Source organism: Ceratotherium simum, chromosome 28 (genome assembly GCF_057802395.1).
Source record: "Ceratotherium simum simum isolate JZ-2026a chromosome 28, ASM5780239v1, whole genome shotgun sequence".
NCBI classification, from domain to species: Eukaryota; Metazoa; Chordata; class Mammalia; order Perissodactyla; family Rhinocerotidae; genus Ceratotherium; species Ceratotherium simum.
This window is the reverse complement of record NC_141927.1, coordinates 21,602,532-21,615,215: the sequence shown is the minus strand read 5'-3', so window position 1 is coordinate 21,615,215 and position 12,684 is coordinate 21,602,532. Positions and strand designations below refer to the sequence as shown.

The 12,684-nt window shown below is 40.9% G+C and overlaps 1 protein-coding gene across 4 annotated transcripts in view; it reads left to right on the top strand.

Moving 5' to 3' along the window:
* Nucleotides 1-9,393: 9,393 nt before the first annotated feature.
* The window catches only part of MICU3 (mitochondrial calcium uptake 3), a 102,601-nt gene continuing 99,310 nt past the window's right edge, over nt 9,394-12,684 (top strand). For 2 of the 4 annotated variants that reach the window (XM_087418450.1, XM_004428792.3), the window contains exon 1: nt 9,396-9,801. In XM_087418450.1, coding sequence (XP_087274576.1) covers nt 9,412-9,801 — 390 coding nt within the window. In that variant the 5' untranslated portion in view covers nt 9,396-9,411. Of the gene's footprint in view, nt 9,802-12,684 lie in introns of all 4 variants that reach the window. The other 2 variants (XR_015548827.1, XM_014786304.2) reach the window with 2 other exon arrangements.

Here is a 12,684-nt window from a genome sequence, read left to right as displayed (position 1 = left end):
CAAAGCGCAAGAGTTTTGATATGCTTCAGCTGCCGAGGAATTTATGAATACCCGTGTTTTCAGACTTTTTGCTTTTAGATCAATCTCTAGTGTTTGATGAAAATTGATTTATTCTAACAGAAAAAATATATTGCATAGTGACCTAAATCACTTGATTATTACTTTAGCTTAAGAATGAATACCTTCCTTTGGACAAAATATAAAGTTTAAGTGTAATAAATTCAAGTATTGTTTAGGTGTATTATATTGTTGTATTGTAAATTTTAAATAACATATTTTAATCAAACGTAAAAATTAACATTAGCATAAACCAAGACCTAATTACTCGGTAATATCAAATGAGAGCTGGTGCCCACTGGGTATCAGCTGTTAAATGCACCACTTTTTAACTGGGTCACAGCAAACTCAGCTCGAGAGTGGTCTCCATCTGGTTCTGGGAAGCCAGTTGTCCCCATCCAGGCCTGAGATGATTCTTTAACTCCAAGTCTTTGGAAGAACAAATATCATTAATTGGAAAGAGTAAAAATAATTCCACAGTAATATCTATATATAGGTTGATTGAAACCAGTTAACAACCCCAGGAAGGGAGGGGAGGTTGTTAACCCTCCTCTTAACTAAAGGATGGGTAATTTCATTTTGACATTTGTAGCTAAAGGCAAATTCTTAACCCTGATTTTTTTTTTGGCTTTGTCTTATGTCCTACTCATACTATTTCCTTCTCGTGCCAAACACCCATCTTTAAGAGTTCCTGAACTCTCTAATGGACGTGGTAATCTGTAAGTACCCGCTTACAGTGTGCTGGAGCCAGCTTGCACTAGCTCAATAGAGTTGATTGTTAAATTTTCAGGAATTTAGTGAGCCAAGTTGTTAAATAGAGACATTATTAAACATTAAATTATATAAACTTACAATTAGAAAAATTATATTAAAATGAAAGGTGTTAAGTACTAAAAACTCATCACTTCCCAATTATTTTATTATATCTATTGTGTCTTTTGTATACCTATAGGGGAAATTCTGTATTATGATGTGCTACTGTGCATCTTTTCACAACTCTGCAATCAGTAATGTCATGATGGTAGCTTAACACCAGCCATGGTGGCAGTATTTATACCACAGAAATCTGCACACACTGCAAGTCAGGACTCCCCTGTCTTCTACCCTAGACCCGGCTGTTAAACATTTACCAGCACACCCATGGTACCTGCCCAGGGGACCTTCTAAGAGAAGCTGTGTCCCCATTTCCCAGAAACCGCTCCTCCACATGACTCCACCCCTCTTGTCCCAGGCACAGCTGATTGGCCTAAGAGTGAAAAACTAACAAAGGTAGAAAATATTTGTAGGCCAGACCAAGCCAATGCTTTCTCTTTAGAATTTGAACTAAAATTCACAGAGATGGATGGGATTAGTAGCCAAGTCATGTTCACAGCAGTATGTTAGAATAAATGTCATTGAAGTCATTATGTAGGTCCGTAGGGCTGACCTGGTTACTACATTTCCTGAGACCTCGTGGTACCACTTTTCTCTGGATTCCATATGATTTCTTTCTTAAAATTTGCCTTTTGGGGCCGGCCCGATGGCATAGCTGTTAAGTTCGTGCACTCCGCTTCAGCAGCCTGGGGTTCACAGGTTCGGATTCCGGACATGGACCTACGCCCGCTTGTCAAGCCATGCTGTGGCAGGTGTCCCACATATAAAGTGGAGGAAGATGGGCATGGATGTTAGCCCAGGGCCAACCTTCCTCAGCAGAAAGAGGAGGATTGGCAACAGATGTTAGCTCAGGGCTAATCTTCCCCACCAAAAAAAAAAAAAAATTTGCCTTTTATTTGAGCTAATGCAATTTCTATTCTATTCCTTGCAAATGAATGTGCCTTTGAAAAACTGTTGTAAATTCTCTGTTTCTGATTCCAATATAGAAACTATGTAGATGTAAGGCAGAATATTGAGGCTCCAGTCCTGATTGTATGACCCAGAAAAAATTCTCTAACCTGACAGCCTCTCAATTTCCTCAGTAGAAAAAACCAAAGGTGTGTACATTTTAGTGGTTTTTAAGCCCTAAGATTCTACAGAGGTGCTTCAGCCCCAGCTATGGGAGTTTAAAGGGAGGCTTTAAGGGAACAGGGTCAGAATTCCCTCCTGTTTTCAACTAGAGACACCATGCTGTTATTTACTTTGTATTTTGTGGCTTCTATATAAGATTTCTTTTAATAGTTTCCACAAAGGACTCCACCAAAAAAAAAAAAAAAGAAACGTTAAAAGATTAAAAATTTTCCAGACTAAGCTATCTCTAAGTTCTTTTCAGTCTGCTATATCGTTTTGTTTTTTATTGATGTCTTAATAGTTTATAACATTGTGAAATTTTGGTTGTACATTTTTGTGTGTGTGTGTGAGGAAGACCGGCCCTGAGCTAACATCTGCCAATCCTCTTCTTTTTGCTGAGGAAGACTGGCCCTGGGCTAACATCCATGCCCATCTTCCTCCACTTTATATGAGATGCCGCCCCAGCATGGCTTGACAAGCGGTGCGTCGGGTGCGCACCCGGGATCCCAACTGGCAAACCCGCGGCCACCGCAGCGGAGCGCACACACTTGACTGCTTGCACCACTGGGCCGGCCCGGTTGTACATTTTTGTTTGTCAATCACCATATGCATGTCTCTCTTCACCCCTGTGCCCACCCCTCACCCCCATTGCCCCTGGTAACCACAATACAGTTTTCTCTCTCCATGTGTGGGTTTATATTCCACATGTGAGTGAGATCATACGGTGTTTGTCTTTCTCTTTCTGGCTTATTTCACTTAACATAATACCCTCCAGGTCCATCCATGTTGTTGCAAATGGGACGATTTTGTCTTTTTTTATGGCTGAGTAGTATTCCATTGTATATATGTACCACATTTTCTTTATCCAATCATCAGTTGGGGGACATTTGGGTTGCTTCCACTTCTTGGCTATAGTGAATAATGCTGCAATGAACATAGGGGTGCATAAGCCTCTTTGGATTGTTGATTTCAGATTCGTTGGATAGATTCCCAGTAGTGGGATAGCTGGATCATAGGGTATTTCTAGTTTTAATTTTTGAGGAATCTCCATACTGTTTTCCATAGAGGCTGCACCAGTTTGCATTCCCACGAGCTGTGTACGCGAGTTCCCGTTTCCCCACATCCCCTCCAACATTTGTTGTTTTTTGTCTTGGTGATTATACCCATTCTAATGGGTGTGAGGTGATATCTTAGCATTGTTTTGATTTGCATTTCCCTAATGATTAGTGATGTTGAACATCTTTTCATGTGCCTATTGGCCACCTGTATATCTTCTTTGGAGAAGTGTCTGTTCATTTCCTCTGCCCATTTTTTAATCGGGTGGTTTGTTTTTTTGGTGTTCAGTTGTGTGAGTTCTCTATACATTATGGAGATTAACCCCTTGTCAGATATAGGTTTTGCAAATATTTTCTCCCAGCTGGTGGGTTGTCTATTCATTTTGGTCCTGGTTTCATTTGTCTTGTAGAAGCTCTTTAATCTGATAAAATCCCACTTGCTTACTTTTTCTTTAGTTTCCCTAGTCTGAGTAGGCATGGCATCCAAAAAGATTCCTTTATGACCAATGTCAAATAGTCTGTTGCCTTTATTTTCTTCTATGAGTTTTACAGTTTCAGGTCTCACCTTCAGGTCTTTGATCCATTTTGAGTTAATTTTTGTGAATGACGATAGCAGATGGTCCACTTTCATTCTTTTGCCTGTGGCTGTCCAGTTTTCCCAACACCATTTATTGAAGAGTCAGTCTGCTATATCTTTACAGGATAAATACAAAATGTTCACATGAGTATTACAGAAACATTTAAACATTTTCCAATTTTTCTGTTCCTGCTACTAATTTACACTGCCTTCTCTTATTGGAGAGTTGCAAAAAAAACATGGTAGACCTATGACTCTGCTCAGCCCAATCTGATAGCCCGTTCTTAGCAGACATAGTCATCCACTAAAGCACTTTTTCCTGTGAATTTTGGACCTGGTCTGAAAATTTTGTTCAACATTGTTTTCTGGGTAACCAATATCAATCAATTGGAGTTGGCAAGAAATGAAACTGGTTTGCCATCTTGCTAAGGGTCGCGTGTATGTGCACGGACTTACCTTAGGCTATGCTTGATTTCTCTAACGGTTCCCTCTTGGTGCTGAGCTTCCCATCTGTTCTGAAGGCTGCCCTTCTGTTTGGTTATCTGCCATTAAAGCAATTTCCCATCCAACTCCTGACAGTCTGGGGTTAGAGCCAGAGACAAGGGTATATACTGGTTGCACTAGGCCTTCCCTCCAGATACCTACTGGGTCTGTCCATATGGTCATTTCACAGGAGAAAGTGCTACAAGTCAAAGAAGATAAAACACTAGGTCATTGCTTAAAATATCAAGCTCCTTTTGGTCTTGCCTTAATAAATACGGAAAACAGCTAATGAGTATCTTCTTGGGGGTTTTCAGGTACTAAAAGACTTACATTGAGTTACTCCTTGGTTAAAGCTCTTTAGGCTTTAGAGATTATCTCCTTTTCCATTAGTTTCCAACTTTTCGATCAATTTTTGCTCTTTATAAGCACTATACATTCCTTCTAAGTTGTACAATTCATAACTGAGCAAGTCCTCTAGTAAACAGCACATTCTTAATAAGAGCATTAGGAAGAAAATCTAATTTTTATTTCATATAAACTTTTTATTGAAGTATAACATAAATTAAAAGGATACACAAGTTGTAAGTGGACAGTTCTACGAATTTTCACAGAGTGAATACACTTGTGTAATTGGCACCCAGATCAAGAAACAGAACATGAACAGAACTCCAGAACCCCTCTTTTCCCCCTTCCAGTCCCTATCCTCTACCCAAGGAAACCACTATTATGATTTCTGACACCACATCTGTATATAATATTATAAATAGAATAATACTGTTCTATAAATAGAATAACAATAACCATGTGTTCTTTTGTGTCTGCCTTCTTTGACTCAACTTTCTGCTTGTGAAATTCATCCACATAATTGCACATAGTGGCAGTTCAGTTATTTTCATTGCTATATAGCATTCAATTGTGTGAAAATATCACATTTTTAAAAAAAATTCCAGGCCACTGTTGATGGACATTTAAATACTTTCTAGTTTTTGGCCAATTACAAATATTTCTCTATATGTCTTTTGGTGCACGTTAAGTACTCATTTCTGCTGAGCATTTCACCTAGGAGTGAAATTGATGAGTCACAGGATATGTATATGTTAAACTCCAGTAGTTACTGTCAATAGGTTTAGAAAGATTATTTGTTTTGCCACCCAGGTGTCATGCTTGCATAATGAATGATGGTTATTTTATTCTGAGGCTATTCTCTACCAGAAGACAGCTTTTGATGGGCATAGAAGCTTTCATTACTATCAGGCATGAAAATAGGATAAAACAATTGAGACAGGGCTTGCTTGTTTTCAGACAGGAGGCTTTGCTACTAGCAAGTCTGAGCTGCTATTCATTGTTTCGCAAATACATAAGATTATCACCAAATGGAGGACAAAGATAACAACAAAAAATCGAACAGTGAGACATTGTCAGCAAAGGCCCTGGAAATTATATAAAATCAGAAATTATATAAATCAGACTAGACAGAAGTAATGGTCAAAGTAAGATTTTTACTGGTCTTGAAGTTAGATAGTTGAATGTGTACAACTAGCAGTTTGGTGTTGTCATCAGTGAGACTTGTAGGAACAAAAAGGGAGGTGTCAAGGTCAAGTTACTGACCTTTGGCCATGGATCATGCTGGAACTCCTCAAAGGACCAAAAGAACGTGGTGGAAGCTTATTGCTTTAAGGTTGTAAGTCCAGCAGGATCATGCCAAACTATAACATGTAAGAGGATAGCTTCAAGTCACAAAATTTGTTCCTGAATCAACCCTTCTCCATGACCACACTCTGTCTCTGATCTTCCTTGCTAACCTGTTGCTTTCTCCTTTTGGCCTTCCATTTGCATCAATGGCATTTCCAGATGTATTGCTTAGTTTATCAACTCCTTTAGCATCTGAGGAGCTACTTTATTTCCTTGTCTCCTAATTTGCCTTCCCATCTTGGCCTTCTCCCTTCCAACAATAATACATTCCCTTCTACATTTAATAAACATTTAATGATGTCCTGCTACATGCCAGCAGCTGGGCTAATACACACTCTGGCTTCATGGAGCTTAGATGGCTTTGCTTTGGCTAAGGAAAAAGGCAGGGTGCAAACCATCGTCAATCTGTCTTTGGGAGGGGGAGATAGTCAAAATAGAAAACAGACCCCCAGTGCCTTGGGTAACTTGGTTTCCATAGCCCTGGATCCTGGGGAATTGAGTTCCAGACTTCTAGTAGTGAGCACTCTGAAGACAAAAGAACAAGAAAAGGCTGCAACCCCACAGGACACATCTTCCCCACCACTTTTTCCTTTGATCTTGCCAATTATCCCCCAAGGAAGACAGCACTGAAGATGGGGACAATGTTTACAACAACTTTCCCAAGAGAGAAGGGGCTTGCTGCAGCCATGCTCTTTGGCTGGTGGCCTCCCTCTGTCAGAACTGAATAGACCTGGGGGTGGGGGCTCATGTGCCCCGATGTAGGGCCTCAGATATAAGTGCTCCTCTTTCAACTAGTCAAAATTCTGGCGCTCAGAGTAAAATAAGATAAGCAACATATTTTAATAGAAGTTTTGTTACACAGGACATTTCTGCCTAGTCATAACATGTACCACACTTAAATTTCACATTTTCAAAATTTAGAAGTCACCCATTTATTTGTAATTTAAAAAGTAGTAAAAGATTAAAATAATTAGGTCATGGGAGGGCTAGAATTTTAATTGGAAAGAATAAAGCAATTGTAGGGCAATTATGGGTTTTGAGAAGGGAGATGACATTGAAAAATGCTATGAAATATCTATATATGGTTTATTGATACCCTTGGAGCATTTTGGTTAATTAGGATCATGTGTTCAGAAGGCAATCACCTATTCAATTCCATTATTTTATAGGAAATTGTGGCTTCCAAAGCATTATAAGGTTATACAACTAAGATGCAGCAAAATCATGAGTCCAAATCATTTTCTTTCTAGTTTATCACTCTAACTACTGACAGGTATGCTTTCCTGAAAACTCTCTGGCTTAATCCTTACTGTTGCAAAGATTTTTAAAACGTTTCAGTGCATTTCTTATTACTTAGACCATAGTGAACATACGTGGATATTTTTCTGAGAGCGTGAGCTTTCTCTGTGTAGTAGGGACATTTTTTGAATATTATTAATGCTCAGTAGAATTGATATAAAAGATGAAAGAAATGGGCTAAATCTATACTGATCTAACAACATTTTCTGTAGTTTCAAAAAAGTTTCCAAATTCCTAATATCATGCTTTCTTATAATTTTTCCCCTTGAGAATCAAATTCAGAAAAATATACAGATAATAAAGGAATCTGGTTATTTTTATGTAGCTGTAGTTACAGAGCATCAAATATGAGAAGAAAACACTAACTATTCCTAAAGAAATTTGGCTTTTAGAAGGGAGGCACTGAGGAAAGTTATAATTAGAATAACTTTTGCACATAGAGAGACCTTTTATCCAAAGCTTTCTGAGTATTCGACAAACCTAAACCCAGTACCTCTTACAGCAGAACTGGGTTTCTAGTCAGAGAAATGATTTGCAAGAGCTGTATTAAGTTTTTTAAAACTATGGAGAAATTATATACATATTTGAAGTCATCTTAGATGCTGAATTGCTGTCATTTTCCCTATCTGTAATATGTTATTGCATTACCTCCCTAATTCTCTTTAGAGCTACTCAGCTTTTAATATGCAGCTGATAAAAATTCATCAGTCTGTCCAAGAATTCTGCCATTAGGCCATATTGGAAATTTATGAGAAAATCTGGAAATCGTGTTCAGCTCGAAGTAAACAATGCCAGAAAAAGAATTGTGTTATATATCCAAAGAATAAATGCTTTTTTGGGAATACTAAAATTTTCCAAAATTCAAGGAAGGCAGAAATTGAAGGAACCTTGGTGATAAAGCAAGGAGCTACCACTGAGTCTTTCTTATGGCATTGGTTATTTAGATAACCAAAAGGCTGAAAGTGAAAGAAATTCAGATGGCATCTTAAAATAGACACATTTTGTTCACATGTTATAGACGGTTTTTCTGTTTACCACTTTTAGTGGCTTTAAGAAAGGAAAATTCCATTAACCTATATAAAAACAATGTTACTGAAGTGTATCTGATCGATTACTTGTAGGCAAGAAGTTAGTGAGGAATGGGAATACCTGGATCTGGGCCAAAAAACCTCATTTTGTTTGCCTCTGAAAGCTCTTAGTCTTCATAAGAATTGCCAAAATCAACTGATCCAATTCCTGCAGCTCAAGTAAGACTACTGGATTTAGTTGTCTACACTCCTAGACCCAGAATGTTTTAGGGGCTCCTGGCACTATTCCAGAGTATAGAGACCAAAGCTAGCCTAACTCAGGTAAGCAAAACTGGGGTCAGGGGTGGGAAACGAATGTCATACGTATATACTCCTAAAAGCGACACTGACAGTGTAGCAAACTAACAAGTATAGCAATAACAAAAATAAGACGACGCTATACACTTATCAATTCTTTATTTCATATTTATACCAACAACTTTCTCCCCAAAGTAAGGGTATCTTTCAAGACAGTTCGGCTGTGTTGAAGTAACCGCAAGTATGGTAATGTTTTTTAAAAATATTAACGGTAACTAAAAACCAGCATTAGCCTTCCCCCATCAAAAGTCCAGAAGCGGTCACTGTGTAGTCCAAACATCCTTTGACTTAATTTGCCATCTTTATGACTTGGGACAAATTTTTATACCTCATTTTTGTTGTACACCTGAAGATACAATTGCAAACGATTCACGACCTGGTGTCGGAAGGTCAGGATACCGATAGGGGACGTGACTTACTTAGAAGGGGGCTACTAAGGATCCGCTACACCCCCCCTCCCCCCGCAGCAAAGCAGAGGCGAAGGGCAAAGTCAGCGGAGGGCGCCCGGGCGCTCCGCGCCACCCCCGCACACGAGGGCTCGTCTGAGCTCGGTGACCTGGCTGTCGCCTGCGGTGTTGGCTTCTCGCGCAGTCAGGTGCCGCCGGGGGCAGGCGCAGTTATTTATGACTGCGGGGTTGGGCTGGGAGTGCGCGGCCGAGGAGCAGCCGGGCCCGCCCTCTCCCCCGGGCTCTCCTTAGCCCGAGATCCCCGGTCTCCCCAGCTGAAGGGGGCCTGGAGGGTACCCCACGCCGCGCGTGTGCAGGGGTCGCTCTCGGACAACAGCGAACCTCCGCGCACCGACTTCTCGCGAGGCTTCGGCGCCCCCCATCCCCCACCCCCTCATCGCCCCCTCTCAGCTCTGGTGCCGGCAGCTCCCGCTATGGCCGCCCTGCGGAGGCTGCTGTGGCCGCCGCCTCGGCTCCCGCCTCCGCCCTCCCCTCACCCTCCGTTCCCTGGGCCGTGGGGGCGGCCTGCAGGGACAGCCGCGGGCCCTCCTGGCCGGCCCTTCTCCTGCAGGGAGGAGGAGGAGGGGGCTGTGGCGGAGGCAGCCTGGAGGCGGCGGCGGCGCTGGGGGGAGCTGAGCATCGCGGCGGCGGCCGGCGGGGGGCTGGTCGGCCTCGTGTGCTACCAGCTGTATGGGGACCCCAGGGCCGACTCCGCGCGGGGGCCGGCCCCCGGGCACCCCTCGGAGAGCGCGGCCGCAGAGCCCGAGGAGCCGCCGCGCGGCCGGGGGCTGCTTCCCATCCCCGTCGCGGCTGCCAAGGAGACGGTAGGTGTGTGAGCGCGTGCGCGCGCCGGGCCGGCCCGCAGGTGACGCCCGCGGGTAGGGCCGCCAGGTGTGCCGCCTGAGCGCCGGGAGGGACGGTGTGACAGCCGGGCGGGGTGCGCCTGGCACTGGGCCCCGTGACACCCGACACTGGAGGTTGCCGTATGTGAGCTCTACGGCCGCGGATGGGGACGTTCTGTGAACGAGACCAAGACCTTCTAGGCCAGGCAGCGCTGGGTCTGTTCACCCAGGTGTTGGGAAGACATAGAGGATGCTGGCATTGATGCATCAGGACCTTAAAGGTTGCTGCAGCTAACACCTATCCACCGAAACCCCAAACCGACACAAACCAAGACAAAACAAAAAACCGACTCAGAAGAAGTCAAGGGCATGACAGGCAGAAAGAGGAAGGCTGCATATTTGAGAGAAAGGAACTCCCACTCTGGGCCGGGCAACAGCAAATGATCCAGGAGTTCCGGGGCAGTAAGATGAGTTTTGAAGCAGTGGTCTGAGGTCTCAAAAGCCACTACATTATTTTATGGAAGTTTATTAGTCCCAAGAGAGGAAATGCCAAAACTGTGTAGCCTCTTTATCATCGGTCGGAAAGAATGAAGATGTCACCAGATTAGAAAAGGAAAAAAATCTACTCTTTTTAAAAAGAGTATATTTCCTCTTACCACCCCCCACCCCTAACCCCCAAGCCAGAATTTCTTAAGTAGGATCAATAAGTGAGAAGATGGATAGGACAGTAAAAGTAGGAAACTGAATGAAGCTAACTCCTACAGGGAAACTCAAATGAAAATGTGCAAGTATCATTATGTAGTTGATAATATATTTAAGGTAAATATGTGTGTAAGGTGGGAGTAAAGGAGCACGATGTTTTGGTCATATCAGTAAATATAATAAGTAGTCATGTGAATGACTAGGAAAAATCATCTAGGAAAATTTTCTTTGTAAGACTGGAAGAGTGTGAAGGGCTTAGATGACAATAATTTAGAAAAGAAGCAGCTGTTCTGTTTTTAACTGTCTTCCTCTAGAGTTAGGAGAGTTAATTCAGTTAATACATTTAAAACAGTTAGAATGGTACCCCTAGCATGTAGTGAGTATTCAATAAATTTATTTTTTATCTTATTCATTTACTTATTATCTATTATTTATTTCCATACATTATTATTGCTTAGTGTTTATAAAAATTCCTGTACGTTGTTTTAGAAGTCGAATAATACTAAAGTCCTCTGTCTTACCCTTCCCAAGTCTCCAGTTGTACATTCTGATTGTTATTTCTTTTGTATTTGACCTTTTTTCCCCCTCTGAAAACTTTTATATTCTTCTCTTTGGCCCTGGTGTTTGACAGTTTCACAATAATGATCTTTGGTGTGGGCATTTTTTCGTTTATCATAATAGGTACTTGAGGGCCCTTTCAATATGGAAATGAAATTCATGTTGGAAAGTACCGTATACTTTTCTTGTATTATTTCTTTGACAATTTCCTCTTCTCCATTTTCTCTGGTTTCTTTTTCTGGAAGCTCCTGACAGATCCTAATTCAATTGTAATTCTAATCTTTCTTATATTCCAACTTTTTAATCTTTTTGTTTGTTTTTATGGGAGATATCCTTGACGTCATCTTCCAACCTTGCTATTGAATGTCTTATTTCACCTATCCAAACTTTTTGATTCAAATAACTATTTTGTATTCTCTGATGTTCATGTGTTACAGTGTTCTGTTTTGTTTCATGGCTGCTATATTTCTCTTTTTACTATGAGGATATTAATTATAGTTTTGTTTTGTTTTTTGTCTTCTGCTCCATGCATTGTGTTGTTTTCTCCAGGTTCTTTTTTATTCTTGTTTGATTTTCTAAGCTCTCACTTTCATTTTGGAGGTTTTCCTTACATATCTGTGATTGTTGCCTATCTATATTTGAGAGCCACTCAGAAGCTCTTTATACACGAGCATGGCTTTTCATTTAATGATCTGGGTTTTTCATTAGACTGGCATCCAAATGTCAGTATTTTTTAAGTCTTTTTCTCTGATGTCATTGAGCTTTCCCAAGAATAGGAGAAGTGGGAGGAGCAGTAATCTTCTGGATGCAAGAGCTTGTGCACAGATGTGTGAGAGCATATGTGCTGGGGGAGTATCCAGTCATGTACTGTTGTATCTAATCCTCTGTTTTCAGCCCCACCACTTACTCTGCCTCCACAGCTCCTTGTGTTCCCAAGGCCTTATCCTTTCTGGGGTCTGTACCATAAATCAGCTTACTTTCATTTGGTCTCTTTACAGTACCCAGGTAGTGCCTCTGCTCCCCTAGATCAATTATCACTCTTCCATTTCTCCAATTTTATGAAAATTTAATGAATTCTCTTAAATATTTTAGTCTCCTTTTTTCTTTCTTAGTTCTTGTATGTTTACACCTTTTTTTATATATATATACCTTTATTGTGATTTTAATGTGGTTGGGGAGGAAGAGGTTGAAAGAAACTCCTGAGATCAATCTGACATTTTTCAGACATATTTTAAACCTTTGTTGCCACTTCATTTATTATGCTTATTTGATTTTCCTGAAGTGGTAGAAATGATTCTTTTTGATGGTTAAAACTATAGCTAAGAACCTTTGGTTTATAAAGCCTCTTTAAAGCAGCATATTATACTGAACATAAGCCTAGCATATAAATTAACCCGTACATGTTATGAGAATAATTTAACTGATGGGAATGAACGGCAGTAATCTACAGACATACAGTTTTGTTACCATAGCCTTGAAGATTTTTGTTTTAAAGACACTGCCTCTGAACTTCCTCCAGAAGGCCTTCCCTGACTCTATAGATTTGTTAAAATACCCCTTATTTTCCTATACTCCTAGATGGTGACTTTTTACAATTATTTATTA